The sequence below is a fragment of the Phragmites australis genome, chromosome 11 (genome assembly GCF_958298935.1).
Source record: "Phragmites australis chromosome 11, lpPhrAust1.1, whole genome shotgun sequence".
In the NCBI taxonomy this organism is placed as follows: Eukaryota; Viridiplantae; Streptophyta; class Magnoliopsida; order Poales; family Poaceae; genus Phragmites; species Phragmites australis.
Genome location: NC_084931.1, coordinates 7,453,486 through 7,481,240, shown reverse-complemented (window position 1 = coordinate 7,481,240; position 27,755 = coordinate 7,453,486). Strand labels below are relative to the sequence as shown.

Here is a 27,755-nt window from a genome sequence, read left to right as displayed (position 1 = left end):
AAATGCATATAAATAGAGCATTATAAAGGAACTCATTTTTTCATCATATAACTTAGTGCTCAAAATAATTTTAAAAATTAGTCCATCACATAAGAAGAATATTAGTAAATATTTCTATTTTTTGAATTTATTTGAGGCCCTAACAATTATTAGAATGTATAAAAGTAGTCTTTTTTTGAATAATTTTACTTCAAATTTTATATAGGATTTTGGTTAATCTAATCAAACTGGGTTAAACATGGATTAGGAAACACATATAAATTTTTTAGGATTTTTAAGCAATAAAAGATCACCATTTTAGGGCAACAGAAGTTCTAAAATCTTTAGAGCTGGCTAGTACTGTTCACAGCAGACAACTTGGTCCTCAACGGGAAGTGGTGCCGCCAGATTTTGGCGTACGGACTGGTTCATGATCTTAAAAGAATATGTTTAGAATTTGTACCCACTTATTCTGGACAAGTTCGTTCTATTTAAACATCCAAACACGGGATAAGAATTCATTCAAATATGGGGACAAAAACTCATCTTGGATGATCCCACACAGGGACTGGTTCATGATCTTAAAAGAATATGTAACTTCGGATTCTGGACAAGTTCGTTCTATTCAAACATCCAAACACGGACAAGAACTCATCCAAATATGAGACAAAAACTTATCCTAGATGATCAGAAAGACTCACACTATTACATCTAAGACTATCTTTAAGGATTTTCTATTAGGATCTATATTTTCTTCACGACAGAATTTTCGTTCTTTTCAACGTCTAAACGATTTCACATCACGGTTACTATCGCAGAGAGATTTACAAAATTATTCCCTTCAGAATGAGATTTTCTCTTCTTTTCCTCCGCAATTTTCTTCGAAGAGAAGTTGTTAGAGATGAGAGAAAATAAAAAATAAGAAATAAAATAAAATAAAATAAAAAAATAGTTAAAAATGATCAAACTAAACATATCCTTACTCAGTTACTCTCAATGTAGTTAGTTGAATTTAGTGCAACTACTAATATACGCACTCACGAAGGGTGGCATCACAATCTTAGCAGCACTCCCAAGATATACTGTTTCACACACCGACACCGAATCACCGAGCGTATGCTGTCGGTGACACTCGCCTCTCGTCGTCCCCTTCCCTCTGCAGCTCTGCTTCCCTCTCGTGCCACGGTGCAGTCCACGCCACGCCGCTGCTAGCATGGGCTCGAGCGCGAGGTGGTCGCCGCCGTCGCCGTGGGGCCTCCGCGGCGCAGGAAAATGGTGGGGGTCGGGAGGGTCCGTGGCGGTGAAGGCCATCGGGTGCCTGCTCCTCGCCGGGATCACGTTCCGGTTGCTCTGTTCCGTCCCTTCGTCCACGCCGCCTGAGATCACGAAAGGTGCGCGCTTGAGTTTCTCTGCTGTTTTAAGGTTCGTTAATCTGGAATCTTAGGGTTTAACACGTTAGGGGGTTTGGTGATTGCTACATTTGGGAACTTCGATCTTGTCTTGCTGAGTCTTGATGGCAATGGTGGCCATTTTCTTGGGGTTTAAAGGTTGCAACTTAGCTATACCCTGTCTTGCCGTGCGGTAGGAAGGCTAAGAAAAGAAATTGGGTGCTTATGGTGCTCAAATGATTAAAGTTGGATTTTTTTGTGCTTAGATCTCATTTCCTGTTATGGTGAATGTAGTTTTGTATGGAGATCTAGGGGCGGTGAAAAGATTGGAGCTATTGGTCTGTTTCTTGACCTTGACTCTTCTGTTCTTCCCTGCTGCAACTCTGAATATTTTCATTTGCTAAATGGAAGGGCCTATTTGGGAGGCAGGATTTTCACGGGAATTTTGTAGGAATTTCACAGGAACTAGTTTAATTCCTGCAGGAATGGGGAAAATTTCCCATGGTCCTAACGAGGCCGAAATGTGGAAGACCCGGTTTGAAAAAAGGGGAAAAGAATCAAGTGGAGATCTTAGTGTTTGCCATATCATTTTTTAAAAGCGTGATTTCAGGCGGTTTTAGAGGGGAAAGCACCAAAGGGGGGCGCTGTCACTGGAAAGGGTATGGAGTGGTTGTCATTTTGATCTCATCCTCATAGCAAGAAGAGTTCTTGATCCTTCACGTGAGGATGGCTCCCCCACCTTTGTTTATGAAGACAAGTTAACAATAGTTCTTCTATTGTTTCGAGAACTGGGAGATATTTCTGTTTTCTCTTTCGGACGCATTTCTTGATTTTCATTTGCTTTGTTGACAAGTGATTATCGGTCATATATGTAGGTTTTAGTTCTGTCTTATGTAGTGAGTTTGAGTCACTCAAAGAAGAATCGAAGAAAGCTGTGTGTTTTTATATTTGTCAAGATTTTACTGAAAATTTAATACTCCCCATGATGTTTTGCTGACCACTCTTTTGATGTGCATAATCATATCAAATGAACAATTGAGTTAAAATGAAACCTGATTATATATTCTTGAGTTGCTAATCAAAGCCACCTGCCAATTTCTGCGTTTTTTGAGAAAAAAGGAAAGCCGCAGAAGTTCTGCCATTCATTAAGAGAAGAAAACATGATAATCATGAATTAGTAAAGAAAAAGATACAAAAATGCCACAAGAACATTATTGGCGTACTGCTAAATGCTGAACCTACCTCCTATTGTAGCACAATCTAAAATGGGAGCTACTGTGGGCCTACCACTTCAAGGCCAGGCTTCTTTGTGCGATATCCTCCTTCATTTAATGCATTATTTGCAAGGTGTCAAGGTGCTGCTGTTGAAAAATTCTTGTATTCCTTTCCTTCCATAGATTCTACATATGTAAGCAACCACTCCATTGGAAACTCTCTTTTGCTGCTTGCTTAATTGTCTGTTTGCTTTCTCTAACCTGTCCATCAAATAATGGTCATCCTATTTTTTTGTTGATCACTGTATCACATCCAACTTCTACCAGATTCCAGGCTTGCTTGGAGAAAAGGCAATGTTTATACAGGTATACCTCTGTTCATTGTTGGTAGCGGATTTGACAGGTTTGGTCATGTGGCAAACCCCATAAGTTGTCAGCCATTAGAATCCTATCGTGAACCGTGCGAAAAATTACACATTTGTTCCTTGTTCATTTTCCAGATTTAAGTGGTATCAACTTTAGTAGATCCCTTGTAACTATACCAACTTTCCATCTTTGCCAAATACTGTCGATCAGCCAGCCATTTCCATAAAATTTCATCATCAAATCCAGAGAATTATACATCCCTTTGGGTGGTCTGCAGCGTGCACTGGTGGCACTTCTCAATACCCTTATCCAATACTTTGCATACTAGTTAAGTGCCCGTATGTTGCGACAGGAGCCGAAAACGCTCGAAGGCGCATGGTGGCCAGGAGGGGCACGACCCATGCACAGGCTGGCGGCCCAGCTCCAGCAGAAGCATGAATGCAGCAAGCAAGCGGACCGGCTCAGCTCAGCCCATGCGAAAGCAGAGCGCAGGTGCGCGGCCTGTGGTGCGCGCTTGGGCCAGGAGGCACCGCGGCTGGGCAGGAGACCGGCTTACAGCCGAGCGAGCCAGGAGGACCCAGTTGTCTGGGCGAGCGGCGGACTCAGTAGTCAGCGAGATTCACGGAGCAAAACGCAAGGGAGTAGAACCACAACCGATTTTTTTAGGTAGTACAAATACAGATTTAGGAACCGGAAAATAATAGTTTGAAAACCATTTGTAACCCGTCTGAACTGGTCAAACCGAGTTAAAACCGGTTGGTTTTATTATTTACTGGTTTTCAAAATGGAAATACGTTTTCTTTAATGAAAAACGGTTCTAGAGGGCAGATCGCTTCCCTTGAGGGAAACGTAACCAGCCAGAGCGCTACCTGCTGCCGAAGGTGCACATCCCAGGGCCAAACCAACGTAGAGAACAAAGAACATCAGCTAGGATAAAGAAGGGCGCATACGCGAACATGCATACACCTTATGGCAGAACTGACACCCAACGGACGGCGAAGAACGCCCGGTGGCACTCAGATCAGCCAGTTGGTGAAACATACACGACAACACTCGGATCACCCAGTCGATAGAGTTCGCACGACGACACTCGGGATCACCTAGCCAGCAGCACGCGCACGCTTGCACTCAGACACCTAGTCGATGGATTGGCGACGCTCTGACTCTCGGCCGGCAGCACGCACAAGTCAGCATTAGAACACCATAGAAACACACACGGTAGACGCAAGCCGACGTGCGGCGGCGACTGAACAAAAACACACGTCGGCGGTAGTGCACGCGCACTATCACGACGGTGAGACAGAGGAGCATATCGGCGGCGCTCACGCACGGCGGCGTGATCGTGAGACAGAAGAACGCATGGGCGGCGCGCATGTGCTGGTACGACAGCGACGACACCTAGAGATGACTCGACGCCAGCTCAGCCCACCACGACCAAGCACTCACGGCAGAGGACACCATAGATCTCTAGCAACCCGACCACCACGACTCAACGCCGGCGCAGCCCACCACGGCCAAGCACCCACGACGGAGTAACTCAACGACGACGGCATAAAACCGGCCAGAGACACAAGTACGACGCCTCAACGCCGGCACGGCCAATCGACCATGCACCCACGACGGAGCTTCACACAGACAAGAACAAGAGAGAGGACGCAAAAAAATCTCAACGGCGGATGGTGAAAGTCCGGTCGGAGCATGCTCCAACGGCACACCGGTCGGAGCAAAATCACAACACAGCTCGACGCCGACGATCCACGATGGAGACCGATTATCACAGAAAACAGAATAGGAAACGAACGGACATCTGGACAAAGGCACAACGGTGGCCAGCTCGTCGCGCCAGTGGCTGATTGTGGCACGACGACGGCCACACGTCGATAGCACACATACCTCATCAGTGTAAACATGAGCACGACGGACGCGGACCGGCGCAGGCTCAGAAGGCCGCGGCACGGTAGCACCTCTGCCAGGGCACAAATCCGCTGCAGGGCCCCGACCCTTTCCCCATCTGCGTCGGCTTATCTCCATGGGTGTCCAGCACAACGGCGGCAGCAAGCAAAACGGCACGCGCCTTCCTGAAGCAGGGCTCGACCACCGAGAGGAGTTAGAGAAGGTCTGGGGAGGCTCTAGGGAGGAAGATCGAGGGAGGCGAGGCGGCAAGCCGACGGAATAAACTTTGACCGTGAGGCGACTTCCATGCTGGCCGTGGGGAAGATTGGTGGAAAGGGGGCCGGCTACCTTGGGAGATGAGAGCGGAGCGGGGAAGAGCACTCGGGCGTGGGATTTAAAGGAGGAAGAGGAGGGCTCGCGGGAGACGCTGAGCGGCACGACATGCCGTGTCGGGGCCATCCTCAGGCGGTGGCATGTGGAGTGGGGGAGGACGAATATGGGACGGAGCGGCGCAGGAGGCATTAAAGCGACGGTAGGCGCACGGGGAGGGGAGGAGTGGGTCGGCGGAAGGGAGGGAGATGAGGGGGCGGAGTGGAGGAAGTCGAGGAGGGTCTTGCGGTCGGGGAGGGAGACGGACTGGTATGCCCACTATTAGCATGGGTGGACGGGAGTGGAGCGACAGAAAATCCGGGAGCGGAACGCATAGGTGCGGACGGACCCTCAACGTATTTTTTGAATAGTACAAATTATTCTGTTCTTCCGTATTGCCAAATTGAAGAGGTTCGCCAATATCTTTCGGTGCCTTATTATGCAGCTAGCGTGTGTGCCAACCTTTTGCTTTTCTAGCACCCGAGCACAACAACCTTTAGAGGCATAAAACAGCATCTTGTTCTTGCCACTAGGCATGTCGGATCAAACCCTGGTCTCCTGTCATCTCTTAGTTCATACCATAACTACCTAAGTCTGAGGCTTGATTAAAGCAAATTAGGTCAGGCACTCATAGGCCACTAAAAGCCTCTGGTCAACTTACTAGCATCCAGTTTACTTGACAGTGACCACTGCCCACATGCTCTTGATTGTCCCCTTCCATAGAAAGCCTCTACTGATCTTATCTATTTTTTTTGCTGCTCATTTCTGTGGTTGGAAAATTGTCAGTTGATAAATGGGAATTGATGACAGCATGCTATGAACTAAGGTTACTCTACAAGCATGATTGGGACGGCTAGGTTGAGCATTCCGGTTTCTAATATAAACATGTCAGCATTCTGTCTTCTAAATTATTACCAACTTTTGCCTGTCATAACCATTTTCATCAGTATTGAATGCCAACATGATAAGCCATAGGATTTTACTCCCACCTGTTGAATATGTGTCGAATATTGTACAAGATAGGTTACGTATTAGACTTAGAGTTGTATTAGCGGTGTAGGGTAGAGTCAGTGTCAGACTCTTGTAACCCAGTCTCCTCATAAATATGAGATGAGAGCTGTTGTTGTAACCATGATGTCATAACGATAGGCTCGTAGGGGGAGGTGGCGGTCTGTCTAGCTCGGAGCAACCGATGTTGCAACTGTGGGGAGGCGCGCCTGTAGTCATGTCCCGGGGATGTAGGCTTTGGCTGAACCTCGTTAACAAATATTGTGCCTTCGGTGTTGCCTGTAATCTCTCTCATGCAATGTCTCGGTAGATCTATTGCTTCCGCGCAACTTATCCATGGTTGGGTTGGATTTATAGGCGGTGCGGAAGATCACGCGGAGGTGCAAGGATTATGCTTGGCGGGCATCAGGGAACACCTCGTACGGCGCAAGTGGAGCATGCTGGCGATCGGCAATTCGATCGGTGATGTCGGACACTTTGGGCAGGTGGGCTGGACCACTCGACAGGCTGCAGTCAGTAAGAATCGACTCGGCGTGGTGGTTGGACCGACATAGCGGCCGTTTAAGACGACAAAGATTGGGTAGTGGCTTCGGCTCGCGATTAGACCGACGACCTGACGCGGTTGACAGCTGGATAGATCAGAGCGTGGGAGCACCGCGGTGATGGCGGCGTGACCTGTGTTGCACAAGGGCTTTATCATGGCACTAGAGGTGATTTGTGTCGGCGATGTGAGTGGCCCTTGTGTGACACGCTCCTGCACAGGCGGTGTGCGAGGGCATGACTATCGTGGCAGGGCTGACGCGCGGATGACCGCGTGCGGTGGAGCACGTGACAGGGCGTGGACATTGACGAAAAGTTGGCGTCAGATAGGTGCACTCAGTGCTCGTCGACGGCTCTTGGCATCGTGGAGCTGTGTGCCGAGTGGCGATGGACACTACGTGCGTGACTCGACGAGTTTGAGTCAGACACGATCGCACGGGCGTGATAACGTGCACCGGTCGATTCACAACATGGTCAGGGAGGTGTGGCACATGGACTTAAGCGACAGGAGGAGACCACCAGGGCAAGCTGGTGCTGACTTGGTTCCCCAGGTGCATCCCAAGCGGGGATGTGTGGAGGAGTCCTAGGTGGAGACACTTCCTCCTAGGCGCGTGGATGAGACTTGTGGGTTGTGGCACTGGTGCGTGCTACAGTGGGTTCCTTGCGGGACCATGCGCGAGGATCTGAGTAGGAGACATAGGGGCGCTGCAGAATTGACACACGGTGTCTGGCTCAAGGACGTCACGCGGAGCACAGACTGGCAGGTTTTGATCCGGGCGTCAAGCTTCTGTGTGTGCGTAGCAGCGGAGCGAGAAGACGTGTCAAAGTAGGACGAGCGTTATTTTTCCTCCACGCATGAAGACCAAGTCTTGGTGGGCCTAGGCACGGGATTCCACTAGGTGGCCTTGTTGCATGACCGAGAGCAACACGTGAAGAAAAAAAAGAGTAGAGAAAAGAAAAAATGAAGTGGCAGCTGTGTTTCTTGGGGGAAAAGAAACCAAGAGGTGTCGTTCTTTGTTTTCTCTTTTCTCGTGGCTGCATAGCCTATGTGTGAAGGCATCATGCATGCGATCAGGAGAAAACAAAGAGGGGATCTGCTTGGGAGCTCACAGGCTCAGGAGAAGGTGTTTTTCTTTTTCTCCGTAGAACGCGGCAAACTCGATGGTGCGCAGGGTGGCTATGGCCAGACCGTGTGGCATCACGTTGGACGACTCAATAGGAGCTCGCTAGGTCAACAGTGTCCTGTAGGAGCTCAGCTGGACATGGGCATTCCCGCAGGTGGAGCTGTGGTTTGCGGTGTCGCATCACGACAAGGAGCCCAGGCTTGCACTGCTGTCGGTCGGTGAGATGCGGTTTTAGGTGTTTCAGGCTGCGCAGGGTGTCTTTGGGTTGGTGCCGTGGTAGATCAACGTTGTGCGTGTCTTTGCGGTGCATGGGAGCGCGGGAGTCATGGACTTGGACTTGAGGATCAAGTCTAGTCATTGCAGCAGGCAATGGGGTGAGGCTGTGGCAATGTGTTGCAGCTGCTGATGGAGTTCAACAGCGTTGCTTTCGGTTGGGTGCTCAGTTGCAATGGAGTCCGGGAGCAGGCCGGTGTGGTCAAGGAGCAGAGCAGCCCACCGTCCAAGGAAGGTCGGCGGACAGTTCGCCTGGAGGGTGAATATACCTTGGTGTAGAGCAGATTGGCGATGTAAGGCCAGTTATATCGCAAGTGGTAGAAGCATCGACAATGATCAGCGAAAACAACATAGGAGCATGAAGGCTGGTGGTGTTCGTGCTTTGTTGCGTGGCAACATGCGGCTTGGGTAGCTGCAAATGTGGTAATTCCTAAGGGTGACTCGGACAACGATAGTGAGGTTCTTAGTATCAAGCAATCAACTGGAGCATGGTGTTGGATTCGGTTAGCTATCTTATCATGTGACGTACAAAAGGGAGTGATTCTCTTCGTAAAGGCCTGTTGATTTTGTCATAGCCTATTGGGGGATGGCACAGGATACCATGCTATTAGAGTGGGCGAGATCAAGATCAAGATCAAGATGCAAGACGGAGATGAGCATGTGCTTTGGGGTGTTAAGCATGTGCCAATGCTACGAAGGAATTTAATTTCGCTTGGAGCTCTACATAGTGATTATTGTTCCGAGCTAGCTGGATGGGAAGACCATGAAAATCATGAAGGGCAACAAGACTTCGACTATAGGAGAGAAGGGTGCACCATTGCAGGTGGAGTAATGGAGGATGGAGTTGCAGGTAGCATTGTCTCATGCAGGCGGTGGGTTTGTGGCAAGCTCGTCGGGCATATTTCATTGAGCGGCAAAGTCAACAAATCAAGTCTGGTGTACATGGAGATTTGTGCATGACGACCTCAAGTTGGCAGAATATTGCTAAGGTGGAGGTCGTTGAATATGTGTCGAATATTGTACAAGGCAAGTTATGTATTAGATTTGGAGTTGTATTAGCGGTATAGGGTAGAGTCGGTGTCGGATTCTTGTAACTCAGTCTCATATATATAAGAGGAGGGTTATTGTAACCATGACGACATAGCGACATGTTCGCAAGAGGGAGGCGACGGTTTTGTCGGGACCTCGGAGCGACCGGTGTTGCAACTGTGGGGAGGAGCGTCCGTAGTCATGTCTCTTGGATGTATGCTTTTCAACTGAACCTAGATAGCAAACATCGTGCCTCCGGTGTTGTCTGTGATCTCTCGCATGCAACGTCTCGGTAGATCCGTTGCTTTCACACTACTTATTTCTAACACCACTGGTCACAAGTACTACATCCATTTTCAAATAATTGTCACTGTTGACCATAGTGTTCTGACTTTGACCAATAATATTCGTCAAAATATCTAAAAGTAAAGTGAAAATAGTATCGTTAGATTTGACATCAAAAGTACTTTAAAAACGTTATATGCTTATAATGATTTGGATGTGCATTTTTGAAAAATTGACAATTAAATATTGATGCCTGAAGTCAATAGTGATAGACTGATAGTCATTTGAAAATGGGTAAATGTCGCTTGGTAGATTGACCCGGTTTTCAAAATCCAACTTTGACATCTAATTTCTATCACCACACATATTTCTAAATCCTAATAAAATTGTAATAATATGAAATTATTTTTGAGACAAGTCTAATCATATAATTTTCATGTGGACGATCTAAATGTCCATAAAGATTTTGTTATCAAAAGTTTAACTGCATGCATTCTAGTGTGGTATTTATTCGTTATTAGAGGTAGTATTATTCCTATCCTTATCTATTTTGGTGCACCACATACAAGAATATCTGCTAAGGGCACATGGATGAGGTTACTAAGTTTTAGAATCTTGAAATGAAAAATAACACAAGTAAACTAAAAAATTCTTCCTTTAGTGTCCTTGTTTCTAGCATCTGATGTGATATATTACTTGCATAGGAAAATGCAATCTTTTCAATGGGGAATGGGTACCAAACCCCTTAGGCCCAGCCTATACAAATGCAAGCTGTCAATTTATTGATGATCACCAGAACTGTATGATGAATGGTAGACCTGACATGGGATATCTACATTGGAGGTGGAAACCTTATGGATGTGATCTTCCACCATTTGATGGAGTCAGATTTCTAGATGCTATGAGGAACAAAGCTTGGGGCCTCATCGGTGACTCCATTCTTCGTAACCAAGTTCAGTCTTTGATCTGCCTTCTGTCTAAGGTAAATGTTACTAGAGTTACCTTTTTGTACCGAGTATGATGCAGTGCCTCTGCCAACCTTGAACCATCATGTTCCTCTGTACGTATTCTGGATGTTTTATGTTTAAATGTGCTGGAAATTTGCACAAAAATTTCCGGAAATCCACTCCTTTTCTTCTGGAGGTGCACTCTGAACTATAGATATAATTTGCTTAGCTTGCCAATTTCTGTTTGATATATGGCTTCATGCAGCTATTCGAAAGTAAAGGTTTTGTTGCCATGTTTTCACAAGAATCTGTAACAGGCAACACCTTTTTTCACCCCCTAGAAGTTGATGACTGTTTGCTCCATGAACTTTATCTGTAGTTGTCATATTTTGTTCTCTTGCCCTGATAATACGCTATTAGTGTTGGAAGGGAAATTTCTTAATGCTCTACTCTAATTGTCTCTTCCATAAGAAAAACTTATGCGATCTGTTTTAGTATTTCCTTTTGTGTTTCCACTTGTGCTATATTATCCTGAGGAGACCTTCTTGCTGTTTATTTAGGTTGAAGAGCCTGTTGAGGTTTACCACGATAAGGAATTCAGAAACAGGAGATGGTACTTCGGATCCTACAACTTCACCATATCCCTCGTCTGGACTCCATTCCTCATCAAATCTGAGGTTTTTGAGAACGAGAATGGCGAATCTACATCTGAAATCCAGCTCCAACTTGACATACTTGATGCTACCTGGACAAGTCAGTATGAAAGCTTTGACTATATTATTATTTCCGGTGGACAATGGTTTCTTAAGACCGCAGTCTACTGGGAGAAGGGTAAAGTGGTCGGCTGTCATAATTGTCGTAACAAGAACCTGATTGAACTTGGCTTTGAGCACCTGTATCGTAGGACTTTCCAAGAGGTTTTCAGCTTCATCATCTCGTCAAAACATAAGCCAGTTGTTTTCTTCAGGACTTGGTCGCCTGATCACTTCGAGAATGGGGAGTGGTTCAACGGGGGGACTTGCAAGAGAGTGTCACCATACAAGAAGGGAGAGTACAGAGAGGGATACATGGAACGTGTCATGAGGGGAATCGAACTTGAAGCGTTCAACAAGGCTGTAGCTGCGTTAATGGGTTCAGTTGATGTGGAGAGGCTGAAGCTCTTGGATACTTACAGCCTTTCGTTCTTGAGACCAGATGGCCACGTTGGGCCGTACAGAACGCCCTTTCCATTCGCAAAAGGCAGCAAGAACTCTGCATCCGTTCAGAATGATTGCTTGCACTGGTGTGTACCAGGCCCCATTGATGCGTGGAGTGATCTTGTTATGGAGATGGCGCTGGATCGCTGAACCCTGTGGATGTATATCGGGTGCTCTTCAAGTGATACGGAATTGTAGAGTTGAGTTGCAGGCTTGCCAATCTCAATGCAGAATCAGTTCCTGCCGGCGCTGCTGCTTCATAGCAGCCAAGTAGTAAAAAAAAGCAGTTGAATGCTTAATTGTAAAAGTGTGGACATTTTGGTTTTAAGGTACTGGTTTGTAGCAGCAAATAGTGGAAAGAGAAACCCTAGCTAGGCAGCCGCTGCCGGTTGTTGTTGGTGGTTTTTGTAGAAATCATCCTGCTTTGTCAGGTTTGAACTCGTTGCTGACTGCTCATACATGCCATGCATTTTGAGATAGTAGTAACATGAAGTCTGGTATTTTGAAAATCTGATATTGATTATCCACCCCAATTCCAAATGATGACAGATGCTCCCCTGCGGACTATCTTTTCATATCTACTGACTAACCTGGAACTTGCGCTTCAGCAAAGCATGGTGTTCCCATGCATGTTCAAAATTGACAAACACTGCTTCGTTCAGAAAAAACTAACGAGATTTGTAAGTGTTTGCGCTCCATGAATTATGCATGTAAAAGCAAAACTGACTAATCTGAATGAAAGCACCCAACGAAAAGCTGTCAACTGTAAGCAAAGCGACATGATCAAGACAGATGCATGAATTAGGCTTCTTTTGGCACGGCAGTGAGTTTTGCGAATAATCGGTGTTGTAGTGCGTTTCCAAATTCACTCTTGTTCTGGCATCTTTTTAGGCCATATCGGCCATCACAGCAACGAAACTAGGGGCGCCCTTAAAAAAAAGCAACGAAACTAATGGTGTGTTTAGTTGGAGGATGAGATTTGATGTTCTTTTCCCGATCACAAACAGCATATTAGATGCATAACTAGATTATTTTCTCGGATCATAGAGCAACGCAACACAGCAACCAAAAACTAACCCTCACCTTGGTGAGAGCAACCAACAAGGAAAAACGAAAATTTAAGAAGCACAGGGGCGTCGATCCATCAGTGTCATAACTTAATCAACCGGCCATAGCTAGAAGAAGCGCCACTTGCTCGTGGCGTTGTTGAGCTCCCGTATCCGCTCCTCGAGCTCGCGGATGCGCGCGTCCCTGTCCTCCTGCTCGTCCAGCGCCCGCCGGAGCGCCTCCACCTGGGCGTCGTGGCTCACCGCCGCGGCACGCAGCTCGGCCTCGGCCGCCTGGGCGCGCGCCTCCGCCTCCAGCATCCGCGCCTCCGCCGCCTCCCGCGCGGTCACCGCGACGGCCAGCGCGCGCTCCAGGGCCCTCACCTCCTCCGCCAGGTTCTTGGCCTCCTCCTTCTCCGAAGCCGCGGCCGCCCAGCCGGCGAGCGGCCTGCGGTGCAGCATCGCCTCCTTGGACTTCTCCCCTGCCTCTTCGTTCGGGTCGTCCGCTGCAAAGCCGCCGAGGACGGCCATCACCGATGGCCAGCACGACGACATGGTCTCTCTCTCTCTCTCTCTCTCTCTCTCTCTCTCTCTCTCTTCTTCTTCTTGTTATTTCGCGGGTGATGACTAAAAAGGAACCTTGTTGCATTGTTGCATGTGAACATATAAGGTCACCCCGTGAATTCTAGTACCGTACGAAGTACATGGAACGGACGAGACGTCGGGGACGTTGGAAGTTAGAACTCGAAGCCGTCTCCTGAGCGAGCAGAGCAGACCGGCTTCAACTCGAACGGCGCGCGCGACCAGCTGGGACTCGGAGAAAACTCTCTGTGGGCCGGTTCTTATGGTGTTAGCTTGGGCCGGTCGGTGGGCTTAGTATTTTCTTTGGATTGTAAGCCGCTGTTGGATCGGGACGTGAGGGGCTCATACCACCAAACCTACACGTAGCGCGCCCGCTTTTGGCTTAGCTGTAGGACGCTTTGAGACTTGTGCGACACGGACATGGACGGCTGAGATGTCACGAGGCGCGGGCGTGGACACTGATCGATTACGGGACACGTGTTGCTTTGCAGTCGGGTGCTGGGAATGGGTGGGGTGGGAATTTTTTTGAATTGTCCAGTCTGAATACCTGTGCCTTGCAACCAAGCTAACAAATACCGTTAGTAGCAGTCGCTATAGCTTCCGCTATTGCGGTAGCGAATCTCTGCCGTTACCATATCAAGGTAGCGGATCAAATATAGCGGTCTATAACTTAGCGGTCACAATAGCAGTTAGCGAGCGCTATTGCGGGCTGCAATAGCAGTTAGCGGGTCGTTATTGCGGGCCGTAGTAGCAATTGGTCTTGCTCGTCAGGTCAGCTCCAGTCTCCAGATACCGTTATTTTGCTTTGGCTTTACATCTTTGGATTTAGAACTTAGCACTTCCATTACTGAGACTCACGAGGGAAACTTGATGTTTATTTCTTCTTTTAAGTTATATACTTATATGTTCGTAACTTCGTATTGATTTGTCACCGTATGTGTCGGTGTAAAGAATAGTGGGGTCCCTCATGGGGGGATCCACACCGGTAAGATATCAGCAGGTATCGCATGTCACGTTTTGTCTGGAATCGTGGTTCTCCCACATGACCAGTCAGCAACCGCGCGATCAGCCAGCGACCACGCAACCAGACTCTTCGACCGAGCTTCGCGACCAGTCCCCAGGTCACAGGAGCACACCCCGTGACCAGTCTCCTCTGGTCGCGGGGCAGGTATGTGTCCAAACAGTCTAATCACAATAAATGCTTTTTCACTCGAGTAGTTCCCTTCCCCAGGTCCCTTTTTCGGTCCTCCACAGCGTGGTCAGCGCAGAGCGGCCGTGACTCGTCCCATAGCATTAATCACTACGGGATGGCCTGACAAACGTGACAAGAGCTCTTTTGCAGGTGCGCAAGCGGCACGTGGGGACGGGACAGGACAGTCCGGGCGACCGAGACGACGCAGGAGGTGGAGTGATGGGACAGGCTCTGTGACGCCATAGAACAAATGGGATACGTTTGCTCTTAGTAATGATAGGCCTAGGTGAGAAGCTCTAGCTAGGTCTGAGTCTATGTCTTGACTCACGTGTAAGTCCTCTCTCCCTCTGATATATAAAGGGAGGAGTACGAGGCTTGTAGAGGGGATTTTGGAGGGGGCGTAACTAGAGAAGGCTGGGTAAGAATATCAACTGTAACTGGCTTAGACCACAAGAAAAAAGAATACACAGGATGTAGGTCTATTACCCTGAGGGGGGCCTGAACCTGGATAAACCTCGGTGTCTTGAGTTGCACATACATAGCGAGATCCAACATATGCATCCCGAACAAAGATCACACACCCACTGTCCAACATATCCCGTAATCACTGTCAGGGATTTACCCCTGAAATTTGGCGCGCCAGGTAGGGGGGCGCGTTTCCGAGTTCGGGATTCAAGTTGTTGTAAGGTGTTCTTCGTTGGGTACGACCCAGACAGAGCCGATATGTCCCAAACTAAATACATCAGATCAGCATCCGAAGGCTCCGGGAGGCTGCTGAGGCATCCATGCTCCCGGCACCAAGGAGAGCTCACGGATCGCAAGCTCTGGGAGAACGGGTTTCTTTGGTGGCAGCCTCACCCGGAGGATCGCTCAAACGCAAGGACTGCCACCCCAAGCCCTGTGATGTGAACCAAAACCATCGGATAGGTATGATTTTATCCGACAAAAGAATATCGGGGAACTAATCGCGTGTGTCGTTTCTCCGAGCAGGCTCAACCCCAGACGAATAGAAGGGTCTACATCTCGAACTTTGTGCACGAGTAACGACCACTCCCCACAGGAAGGGGGAATCCTTGTTCTACCTTGCAGGATTTCAAAGAGTCACGGACGCGGTACTGGTCTTTAAGCAGGGCATGCTTCCCCCTGACCAGGAAGGAGCAAGCATAGGACCATGCATCGTCAGGTACATAGTTCAATTCCATTTTTTCCAGTTGTTAAATGCAAAGCGGAGTATGAGGGCCTCGTAACTGGAACATGAGCATCACCCACGCGGGGAGAAACACCTACTAGCGATGAGGGACTCGCTACTAGGTGAAACCCCATCACCAAGGGGTCTTCAGTGCTCGGACCGGACGATGGAGACATACCTCTCCGAAGTGAGAAAGCTAGAGTAACGCTCCATAGGCTAGGAAGTTACACACATCCCTCGCAAGGGTTTCTTTCCTGGCCGATACGCTGGCCCGTCTAGCCTCTTCTTGTGAACTTGTCCCGGTTGGAGTCTTCGAGAAAAAGACTCACACGGCCACCTGCTGCGGTCTCGGGCTGAAGCAGAAGGGATGCTCCGCTTAGAAACAGAACACCAGAGGCAACACCTTTGTAGGCAATGCCGCCCTCAGTGCCGTCGACCTCGGGTGGCCATTATGTGGACGCCCTGCTCGATTCGAGTACGACCTGGATGGATAAGATCTCGGACTACCTTCAGAATCAAGCAACCCCTGATGACGATGTGTCAGCAGAAAAGGTCACATTGGCTAACCGCGAGAATCCTCTTTGGTAGAGGGACGCCTCTATCACCAAGGGAGCAATGACCCTTTACTGAAGTACATCACTTAGGATGGGGGGAGCACAATGCTCCCTAACACCCTCGGAGGTAGACATGGAGGTTGGACCTCCCACCGCCCTCCAGGATGCTCATGAGCAGGTGAAAAGATGCGAGTTGTGCTAGCACCACAACTGGAATACCAACCTACCAGCCCGGGCACTGCAAACCATACCACTCTCTCGGCTTGTCGCTGGCTGGGGGATGAACATCGTGGGACCGTTCTCTAAAGCCCCAGGCAGCCATAAATTCCTAACCTCAGGCACGACAGTGACCACCACACGCGAAACTGGTCGCAAGTCACTAACGACCTCCAGTTTCCCGACGTCACGCAATCGGGTTGACCGGGGTGGTCGGCCGCCGATCATACAACTCGTGGTACGCCAGCTCTACATATGAGGCTGCTCGGAGACAAGCCTGTTTGACTATTTTGCAGGACCTTCCAGACGAGCGTGGACATGACTTGTAAGTTTTTCCAAATTAAAGTAATCAAACCCTTTATGTTGCAGGAGTCCATGAAAAAACACAGTTTCCCACCAAATTTTGAGATTTGTTAGCCCGCTCGCTTGTGTTGACGGGACGAGATCCAAAGCTAACCAGCTCGCACGATGACAGGGTAAAGGCGCCTAAGGGTTAACGACCACATTGCTGCAAGTGCTAAATCGGGTCGAGCGCTGGTCGCAATTGAAAGGCTCGTCGTGCTAAGGGTCTCCCTCAGCGCTAGGAATGTTGCTCGCGAGCGGCTTAATGCGATCCTCCCTAAGCGATACAGGCACTCTGAAGGCTATTCATCATCCAAACACAGAGAAGACCCACATAAGGGCCAAATGCCCGTCATTACAAAGCCCAGGGGCTGGTTCTAGACAAGCCTACGATATTCCTCCTAGGACCCAAAAATACCCATGAGAGGGTCGAACCGGACGGTCCAAAGACAGGAACAAACGGCATACAAAAATGAATCTGCCCAGGCGCCGAGTTCCTCACCGGTCATCCGAGTACCTTAAAAGCCGACACTGACTGTCGGCAAGAGGTCCAGGTCGGGGAAGTGGTTGCTTACGCAGGTGAGGGCTAGGCAGGCGCCAGAGACTCCAACCTCGAAAAGATGGTCTCCGACGGTCTCGCGAATCCTCTGCTCAAGGCCACCTGCCTCCTCAGATGCCGCCAGGAACCACTCAACATGACCAGACACGGTGTTCCCAGGGGTTGGACGGACCTAGACGCCGGCGGACCGAAGCAACGAGTCGAAAGGGGTGAAGGCTCGGCTGAGTTGGTTGTAGAACGCCACTCGCCGCTCATCGCTCTCCTTAGTTACTCGCTCGAGTTCCTTTCACACTGCATAGAAATCTTCCTGACAGCAGCAAAGGTGGTCGTAAAACTCCTCCCTCTGCTGGGCACTTTCCCTGGTCGCTCGTTCCAGATCCCTCTTTGCCCCGAGCAACTCCTCCCGGCAGGCTAGTAAAAAAACAGAGCGGAAGCCACACTGGTGTCAGCCGGACGAACCCTATTGTTGTAACCTAGGACCATCACGTGGTGCAAGTGGTCGGTGCAACGCACCTTGAAGGTTGCTCGAAGTACTCGCCCGCTCGGTCACCGACCCCGCACACGTCTGGCTGCCACCTCCAAGGATTGTCGGCCGGAAGGGTGGTCGACGGATATGGTCGGTTGGAAGGGTGGTCGACGGATATGGTCGGGGATTCGATGAGGGCTAGGGGGCCAATCGACGTGGGCGACGGATCAGTTCGGCACCTATTGGCTAAGATTCTGGTGATGATTATAGAAGAAGGATGAAGAGATATCATCCTTATGGCTTGCCAAGCATTAGAAGTGGTGGCCATGGATTTTTTTTGCCAAAAATAAGTGGCGATTTAGCAATGGACTATGTGCTGGTTCATTACTATATGCATGTGGCCTATGAATTTATTTCATTCTCCTCAACTTTCAGCTATGTGCTTATATGATGTAATAAAGAACAAGGCTATATGTATCCCACAATGCAAAATGGCTGATCAGTTTCTATCTTCTAAAAAAAGAGCTATTGACGCAAACAATTTATGTACGGAAGCAAGTGCGAGAGCCATGATTAGAGGTAATCGTCAAAGCTACAACTATAGATGCTGACCAACGAACAGCATCGTATTTGACCTCCTGATTCTCTGGCGATTTTACCTGCTAATTCCTAGAAACGGTGATGTTTTCCTCCTACGTGGCTCAGTGGAAGTGAAAGATACCCCACATGTCTGCTATAAAAAAATTGTTCTAAAGAATATTTGTGCGGTGAAATACGACCATATGTTTTTCCATGACTTTATATGCGGGTGCTGCAGGGGATGTCCTTTGGTCTAACAGAAAAAATGGAAGGAATTGAAAGCAACGGAGAAGGCACGGCACAGTTGTGTATTCTTCGTCATTTAGCAGAGCTTTGCTTTTGATGTTTATAATGTACCAACAAAATTAGTAATTTTATCAAGTTGTGGAAGAATCTGTAAAATGTAAAGCCGCGAAAGAAGTTGCAGAAGTAATCTTTAATGGCTTATATAGTTTGTAAGATTATTCTATAATCAAATGTGTCGCATGTAACTAATAGGATGATTCTACAAGTTTGGGTGAATTAGTATGGTTGTGGGTAACGTATATAGAGAGCTTTGCTTTTGATGTTTATAATGTACAAACAAAATTAGTAATTTTATCAGGTTGCAGAAGAATCTCTAAAATGTAAAGCCGTGAAAGAAGTTGCGGAGGTAATCTTCAATGGCTTATAGTTTGTACGATTATTTTATATTCAAATGTGTCGCATGTAACTTATAGGATGATTCTACATGCTTGGGTGAATTGGTATGGTTGTGGGTATATATATAGAGAGAGCTGTGCATTTTAACTTCATATCAGAGCTAAGAAATGTAGCTCATGCATGAGAGTGAGCACACAGATGAAGAGTGACAGACATAGCGCATGCAAGGGTGCTTCTGTTGAAATTAAGATATGTGCTGGTAATTGACAAGCAGAAAATGAGGGTTTCCTCTATCGTGCCTTTTCGATATATTTGTTCTTTCCCCTAAGTAATGTGCCATATGATAACTTCGAAACAGACGAGCTAGTCAAAGCCACCGAGCAAAATCTGCCTATGCCACTAGATGTATTCTACCAAAAGCTGACCGTGCCAGCTGCCGACGACACTTCGCGACCAGCGCGTTTCGTTGCTATGATCGAAAGCGAAGATTGGCGCTCTCAGATAATGGCTTATCTTCGTGGTCATCACAAGCCCGAGGATAATGTTGAGGCGAAGCGTATGGCCCAGAGAGCTAGAAATTACAAAATTATGGGAAGCAATTTGTACAAGGCCGGAGTCTATCCACCATGGTTGCGATGCATATCCCAGGAAGAAGGGCAGAAGCAGCTAAAAGAAATTCACGGTGGGCTGTGTGGTTCACATGTGGGTACACGAGCCTTAGTTGGAAAAGTATACATACAGGGCTTCTTTTGGCCGAAGGCGATCAATGATGCGGATCACATAGTCCGAAGTTGTCAACAGTGTCAATTCTGGGCGAAGGGGTCAAGCAGATCTTCAGCAAAAACACAGCTAATCCCACCAGTTTGGCCGTTAAGGCATTGGGGAATTGACATTGTCGGCCAGCTGCCAGCCGCTCCAGGAAATTTGCGATATGCCGTCGTTGTGGTTGAGTACTTCTCCAAATGGGTGGAGGCGATGCCACTCGTAAACATTACATCGAGAAATATCTAGAAATTCCTGTGGCAGAATGTCATATGCCATTTCGGAGTCCCGCTCGAAGTAACAGTAGACAACGGCACCCAATTTGACAGTGCAGGATTCAGACACTTTTGCAAAGGTCTGGGGATCAAAGTCCTTTTTGCATCTGTATACCACCCACAGTCTAATGGAGCCATCGAAAGAGCAAATGGCATCTTCTTCGCTGGTGTCACAAAGCGCCTGCAGGGCCTGGCAAAAGGGAAATGGGTAGAAGAGTTGCCCAAAGTCTTATGGTCTATAAGAACAATGGTAGCAAGACCAACCGGTTTCACACCGTTTCGCCTCCTCTTCGGAGAGGAGGCAATGACCCCAGAGAAATGCAAGAACAAATCATTTAGGGTGGTAAACGAACCAGAGCAAGGTGAAGAGTCAACGTCAAGGGATGCCCTCGAGGGGGTGAGATTGCATGCCGCCGAAAATCTGAGCAGGTATCAAGAGGAGACAAGAAAGTGGAGAGACAAGAAGATATCCGTAAAGAATTTCATCCCAGGAGATTTGGTGCTGCGAAGACTCGGCAATGCCTCACTGGTGGGAAAACTATGGAGTAAATGGGACGGTCCCTTCATAGTCAAAATATCGTTAAGACCCGGCTCCTATCACTTGGCTAATATGGAGGGCGAGGAGCTTCCGCATACTTGGAATGCGAATAACCTTCGCAAGTTCTACGCGTAACAGCGGTGAAGGTCTTCGCGCATCTCAGCAACAAGTCTGTGCCAAAACGAAGTTTGTGTAATTTTCTTTATGCAATTTTTTCTTTTCATGTAATCAAATTGTACGGGAACTGCACTCTTTTCCTCACAGGGGGACCCCTTCATCAGGGCGTTAGGTTTTTAACGAGGTAGGAACCCTTGTAAACAATTATATAATAGAAATACCCCCAGAAAAAATCACTTGTTTTGAGTATTGATAACTTGTCGTCGAAGTGTGCCAGCCTCTAAGAGCAGGGTGGCACACCAATCGACAAGTGAAGGGCGGGAAATAGACGGCAAAACTAGAGGTGCGAAGTGTCAACGAAAAGCGACGTACACTTTCAACCTATAAAAAAATAAAAGCCGAAGTGTCGCTCGACCTAAGAGAAGGCGACACACTCTGAGCTAAAAAGTCGGGGGCTAAGAGTGCCTGCTCCCGCACCAAAGGAAAAACAAACCTTCGGAAGAAAAAGCCGAAGTGTCGCTCGACCTAAGAGAGCAACGCACTTTGAGCTAAAAAGTCAGGGGCTAAGAGTGCCTGCCCCCATACCAAAGGAAAAATGAACCTTCAAATGAAAAACTGCTCTAAGAGCGCCCGCTCTTGAACAAAAATAATAAATTCCTATCAGCCGAAGATACCTGCGACAAAAAATGGGGGGGGGGGGACGGCGTTCTCGGAACAACGCTTCTCTAGCAGTCGCAGGTAGCTGTGGCGAAAAATCAGGGGGAAACGACGCTATCCAATCTTAAAAATTCATCGCTGCCGAAGCGTCGCCCCAAATAATTAATTGAGAATGTCGCTCGTCGAAGAAGACTTCGCTCAAGTAAGCAAGCGTTCCTAACATCTGAAAACATTACGAAACGCCACAATGTCACTTCAAGCGCGGTGCTGCCGAAGTAAACACCCAAAAAAGTGAAGTAATAGTAATTGTAAAAACACCCTTTATTCCGCAAAATGATCAACGTCAGGACCAATAAAATCCTTATACCACCGACTAAAAACAAATTGAAAGGCTATGCCTTGACTAGCATGAAAATGGATGGCTGGGTCCAGAGGGGACCCAACATAAGTTGAAGCCGATGGAGACGCATGTAGGGGATCTTCGCCTTCGGTGTGTTCAACTAATTGTGAAGAGGGCCCACGGCGGTATAAAAGTTGCGGCTGGCGAGGTGGGAGCCCGTCGTCATCTTCGGGTTCAATCTTCGGCTCAATAAGCATAGGCGAACGCTCGACGTCTCCGCGCGCGGTACGGTGCGAGTTGCGCTTAGCTCGGTGGGTAACTAACGCCGAAGGGCTAAAAGATTTCCAAAATGCTTTAGTCCTATTATTTATGGCATCGTATGACTTACACTTCGCATGCCAGTACCGCTCGAGCTCAACATCTAGATGACGGGGATGAAATGATTCCCAGCAAGACCAGGACACAAAAAATTATCCCTCATTATGGTAACGGGGATAGCCTCTTCGGCTACCTACGTAGTGTCCGAGGGGAGGACCTGCGCAGGGAGCGCAACAAGTCAAGAACATTTTGTAACAAACATAATATTATATATTACATCGTCAATGTATGATACATCGCCCCATCGTATAAGGAAAACTCAATAAACAAAATGACGCTTCGCGCTGAGTCATCCCACCTTCCCGGTATCTTCGGCCGCCGCGGTTGTAGCTTTAGACGAGGGATCATTCCTCGCCTTCGCCTGCAAAAGAAATCACGACCAGGAAGACAACAAAACCGTTAATATGAAGCAACGTACTCGCTGGCGGTTGATCTCCGCCTCTCGGAGGGCAAGCTCGCGGCCGTGTCTGCACCAATAATTGGTGGTAAATGATCGGGTAGTAACCTTTGACGCCCTTGTAACGGCCGAAGTCGACATATCCATCGGGTACCAGAAGGTGGACTTTTGAAGCGCAGTATGATGGTCGCAGCCCGTCATTTCAATCGACTGGACAAGGCTTCGGGCGGCAACCATTGCGCAGAAGTCACCATATAACTAAGCGGCTGGGAGAAGGCTCCCGTTGGTTTCATTGATCCAACTTATAAGACTGCCCAGCCCGACAATGTTGAGTGTTGGGGGCGTGGCCGAGGCACCAATCCCTTCAAAGGTATTGCTGATAGCTTTGCATGCAGCGACGGCCTTCGGCTCTAGCTCCGCAAGCGCATTTAAAGCATCTTCGGACAGAGCCTTCACCTCGCTCAGCTCTTCTTGCAGCCGCTGTGTTGTAGCACTCTCTGTGGCGCAAAGTGCTTGCAGGTCACACACTTGCGCTTCAGATGATTGCAAGTTTTGGCGCAAGCATTAGCGTGGGAAGGTCCACGCGAGAACAGAACCCTGACTTTGGAGAAGGGCGGGGATCCTGGGTGCCCTCTGGAATCTCTCGTCTTAGCACTTCGCGCGGCGTGGACGAACCCTCCGGAGACGCCTCTTCGCGGACATCATCGGGGACAACTTCGTGCGGCTTTTTCCTAAGGGCAAGCGCCTTCTTTTTGCGGCCTCCCTGCGGCGAGTGCTCGTGCTGTTTTCTTTTCTTCAAGGCACACGTGGGAACCTCTTCACCGATGTCTTCAGCCGGGGAGCCCTCTCCAGGACCCTGCAGCAACGCGCTAGCCTTTGGCCTCTCCCGGTATGAATTGCCCCTATATTCCAAGACTCTATTGAGTCTTCGAACAAGACCTTGCTCGGCGCATAACTGGGCTTTGCCCGGTGTAAATTTCCCAACAAGCATTGTAGCTTTGGCCTTGACTTCGGACACCGACATATCTGGAGAAGGTCAGGACGTGTAAGCAAGTGACAGCGAAGTTAAAAACCAGAAAAATTAATAGCAGAAAAATGTATACCCGTGAAGCCATGCACGAAAGGATGAGGACGGCAAAGCCCCTCAGGCCCTTTCTCCCCATACTCCAGGATACTCCAATCCCAGCTAAGGGGCCACACCCCAACAGCTACAAACTCCTCTACGAGGTCATGAGTGGATAGATACTTCGCGCACTTGGCGAAGGCTTCAAGAGCTGTCTGCTGGGATGCTTTCAAGTGCACGTCTGGAGCGCGGTTTCCCTTTACTTCCTCACATTTCGAAACAAGAAACTCTTCTGGATCTACTTTGTGGTAGAACCACCACTGTGTCTAGTCGCTCGGCCATTTGTTCTTGTATACAACGACGGGCATAGAACCCAGCGCGGTAAGCAAAGTTCAGACACCCATAATGTGTCTCGCTCTGGACGCCCTGGACGAACACTGGCTTTGGCTGGTGATGAAGCCGATGAGCAGCAGTGAAGGCCCTGGCTGATGCCTTCGCTCCCTCAGACCGAGCAGCCCACGCAAAAAGCCCCATCCTTACTATGGCATTGGGCGTGAGTTGGTGAAGATAAACTTCGAAGAATTTTAGCACTTTAACAGCCATGTCATCGCATGACAAGCGAAGACCTGCTCGAAAATAATGAACGAATACAACTGCTTTGTCTTCAGAAGGCTCCAGTGAGCCGGACTTTGGATACATCGCTGATCAATCCCTCCTTCACGAGGCTGATCAGCACTTCATCGTGCACCTTAGACTGCCCAATCCAGTATGTCTTTGGGCGAGAAGACCTGGCCTTCGGTGCCATTGGGACAAACAGAGAAGCCTTGGACAGGGAAAGACTCAGAGAGCTGTAAGGGGCTTCATACGAGAAAGACTCAGAGGGCTGTAAGGGGCTTCGTACGAGAGTGAAAGCTTGAGCAGAGACGCGTGGTAAAAACAAGTGACCGTGGGGGGGGGTATTTATAGCAAAGGGGCCAGCGGTTAAAACGAGGCGCATCGGAACTTGAATCGACGAGGAAAATGATGCTTCGGTATACATCGAAGGCATCAAATGCATGTCAACAATACAGTTACCCAGGGGTCGCATGGTCATACTGTAATAAAAATAAAAATAAATAAATAGGCAATTTGACCAAAGAGCATCCGCCCCAGCAGACTTCGACGGGCCGAAGGGGACGGCGTTGAGATGCATCTTAAAGACTACAGGTTCGGCCCATCGAAAATGAATCTTACCTGTAGGGGGCTGCTGTTGGGGATGATCTCCCCCCCGCCCCTTTCGGAGGAACCCACGAAGTCTGCCGGAAGGTCTACCTGCTTGTCACTGCATGTTTGTTTCAGGGATTGCAGGTGAAGGTAGCGACGATCGCGAAGTACCCTTGGTCAAAGGATGTAGGCGTGCCCGTAGTGTCGGCGAAGGTAGTGGCGAGCCTTCGGCCGAAAGCCGAAGTCCATGCCAGCGGTTCTGATTGACTGGAGTGGGCGAAGGTAGCAGCTAGTCTTCGACCTGGAGCCGAAGGCTAGCTCGCGGCGACAGAGTGGAGAAGATTTCGGCGGATTTTCGGAGCCGAAGACCATGACTGGATAGCGGGGCCCACTTTAACTGCCCGGGGCAGAGTTGTGATTATGTAAATATGCTTGATTGTACCATAATGCTCCCGAATATTTTAAGAATATAGCAGGTAAGAGGGTAGAAACTGTAAACTACGTTTGTAGTGGTCGAGTACGGGCTATAAATAGGGTCATACTGTATCCGAGAGGTGAATCGAAACAGTTCTACCCCAGCACGTGTCACCCCGAGGACCCTTCGGTATTTCCGTAAGCGAAGGTCCACCTTGTCTGAGATTTCGGTCCCAACAGTTAGCATTTCCTTTCCCTTAAAAGAATAAAGCCCACACTATATATCTCGAGTAAATAAACTCCATAATTCTCTATTATCCTTGGATCAATGTATGTTTAATTCTTCCATGTTTTATTATCTTTGTTTCACCATGTCTATGTTCTAGTCCTGCGTTCGACATTATTTAGATTGCTACATCAAATATAAGATTTGAAGTGGCAAATCCTAGGATGCATGTTTACTGGCAAATTTTCATACATCAATCCACAGGCTGGAATGCGCACGTGTAGTTATAATTGTATTCATTTCACTGTGTCAGTGTCGCAAGCAGTGACGACAAACATCACTTGGACATACCAGACGAGATCCACACTCTTCGGTGTTCTGTCGTAATCTACAAAAGTTGCCGACTGCCGATCAATCAAGAATCCAAGAAGAACACGACTGCACAAGCATTCCACTCAAACTCTCACCAGAGCAGCACCTGTTCGGCGCATCACCACGCTAGCACTCGCCCTGCCAGCCCATCGCAGCTGCGCACCATGGGAGGAGTCCAGGAGAGCACGCCGGCGTGCACGGCAAGACCGCGTGTGCTGCTCCTCTGCAGCCCGTGCATGGGCCACCTAATCCCCTTCGCCGAGCTCGCGCGCCGCCTCGTGTCCGACCACGGCCTCGCCGCCACGCTCCTCTTCGCCGCGGCCACGTCCCCGCCATCGGCGCAGTACCTGGCCGTGGCCGCCGCCGCCGTCTCCGACCGCGTGGACCTCGTGGCCCTGCCCGCGCCGCCGCCGGGCGCGCTCCCTCCCTCCGCGCACGTGCGCGACCGCGCCGCGCACGTGCGCGACCGCGCCGCGCACGCCGTCGCCTCCAACGTCCGGCGCGTCAGGGAACTGGCGCGGGCGCTGGCCGCGGCTGCGCCCCTCGCCGCGCTCGTGGTGGACATGGTCGGCGTGCCGGCGCGCGACGTCGCGACGGAGCTGGGTGTCCCGTTCTACATGTTGTTCACCTCGCCGTGGATGACACTATCCCTGTTCCTGCACCTCCCCGAGCTCGACGCCACGCGCGCCGGGGAGCACCGGGACGCCGCAGAGCCGATCTGTCTGCCCGGCTGCGTGCCGATCCACGCGCACGAGCTGCCGTCGTCGATGCTCGCCGACCGCAACAGCAACACGTACTCTGGATTCTTGTCCATGGCCAAGAAGGTCACAAGAGTCGACGGGATCCTTGTGAACACGTTCAGTGAGCTTGAGCCCGGGGTGGGCAACGGAATGGATGGTCTGGGGCTGCCGGTCTACCCCGTCGGACCTTTGGTCTGGACCAGGCCGGTCGGCGTGGACCGGGACAACGAGTGCTTGAAATGGCTCGACCAGCAGCCACGTGGATCCGTGGTTTACATCTCATTTGGCAGTGGTGGCACGCTTACGTGGCAGCAGACGGCTGAGCTGGCGCTTGGGCTGGAGCTTAGTCAGCGTAGATTCATCTGGGCTGCCAAGAGGCCACAGCAAGATACAGCAATGGGAGCATTCTTCGGAACTAAACAAGGTGAGGAGGACATGGCATTGGATTTTTTGCCTGAGGGATTCATCGAGAGGACGAGAGGGCTGGGGCTGGTGCTCCCATCTTGGGCACCGCAAACGGCGATACTTAGTCACCCTTCGGTCCGGTGCTTTGTGACACATTGTGGGTGGAACTCTACACTAGAAAGTGTGATGAATGGAGTGCCGATGGTCGCCTGGCCACTCTATGCAGAGCAGAACATGAACGCTGCGATGATGGAGGTCCAAGTAGGGGTGGCGGCCCGGGTTAAGGTAGGACCTGACCGGTTTATTACCAAAGAGGAGGTTGCAAGCGCGATTCAACATGTGATGGAAGGGAAGGAAGCTGAAAGAATGAGGGAGTGGGCAACTGAACTTAGAGAGAAATCAGTGCATGCTTTGAGCAAGGGTGGTTCTTCAACTCATGCTCTAGCACATATTGTAAATATGTGGAAACAAAATTCTTCTGGTAGGAAATGAAGAAATTGGGGAATCATTTTATATTTTCTTGGTCTCCGTCTGTAAAAAACTATATGCTCCTGACATTGCAGCGTACTTGGAAGGGGCATGGTCGCCATTGGTGAATTCACACTGCTAAGTTGGCCGCGCAGTTTCAGCTAACATTGGATGTGATCTACATTATAGACTCTGTCCATTTTCTGCTTCAGGTGCATGTATGATGCATCCAAGGATGATGCTTGACGTTTCGTTTTATTTCTTTTGTTACTTCCGTGTCTGATCAGATCTGGTAGTTTACTTCAGAAAGTACTATATACTGCCACATACATGTGAGTGTGACCTGGCCTCCAAGGCTCATATTTCTTGAAGGGAATCCTTGTTGGATGCCATCCTAAATGGGGTACCAGGCAGTAGTAGGT

The 27,755-nt window shown here is 49.1% G+C and overlaps 2 protein-coding genes across 2 annotated transcripts; both read left to right on the top strand.

Annotated features, from left to right (window-relative positions):
• The first annotated feature begins 1,030 nt into the window (after positions 1-1,030).
• On the top strand, positions 1,031-12,123 carry LOC133884928 (protein trichome birefringence-like 26). The gene is made up of 3 exons (XM_062324535.1): positions 1,031-1,370; positions 10,173-10,450; positions 10,976-12,123. Exons 1-3 carry the CDS (start codon positions 1,193-1,195, stop codon positions 11,759-11,761), a joined length of 1,242 nt encoding a protein of 413 aa, XP_062180519.1. The 5' UTR covers positions 1,031-1,192; the 3' UTR covers positions 11,762-12,123.
• A 13,617-nt stretch (positions 12,124-25,740) lies between these two features.
• LOC133885908 (hydroquinone glucosyltransferase-like) lies at positions 25,741-27,380 on the top strand. Its single transcript, XM_062325673.1, has one exon. The coding sequence runs from the start codon at positions 25,885-25,887 to the stop codon at positions 27,355-27,357; it is 1,473 nt and encodes a 490-aa protein (XP_062181657.1). The 5' UTR covers positions 25,741-25,884; the 3' UTR covers positions 27,358-27,380.
• The last annotated feature ends 375 nt before the right edge of the window (positions 27,381-27,755 follow it).

Coding starts and splice junctions, on each gene's coding strand:
- LOC133885908 (XM_062325673.1), top strand. CDS start 25,885: ATGGGAGGAGTCCAGGAGAGCACGCCGGCGTGCACGGCAAGACCGCGT.
- LOC133884928 (XM_062324535.1), top strand. CDS start 1,193: ATGGGCTCGAGCGCGAGGTGGTCGCCGCCGTCGCCGTGGGGCCTCCGC. Junction 1,371..10,172: donor GCCGCCTGAGATCACGAAAG/GTGCGCGCTTGA, acceptor TTACTTGCATAG/GAAAATGCAATCTTTTCAAT. Junction 10,451..10,975: donor TGATCTGCCTTCTGTCTAAG/GTAAATGTTACT, acceptor CTGTTTATTTAG/GTTGAAGAGCCTGTTGAGGT.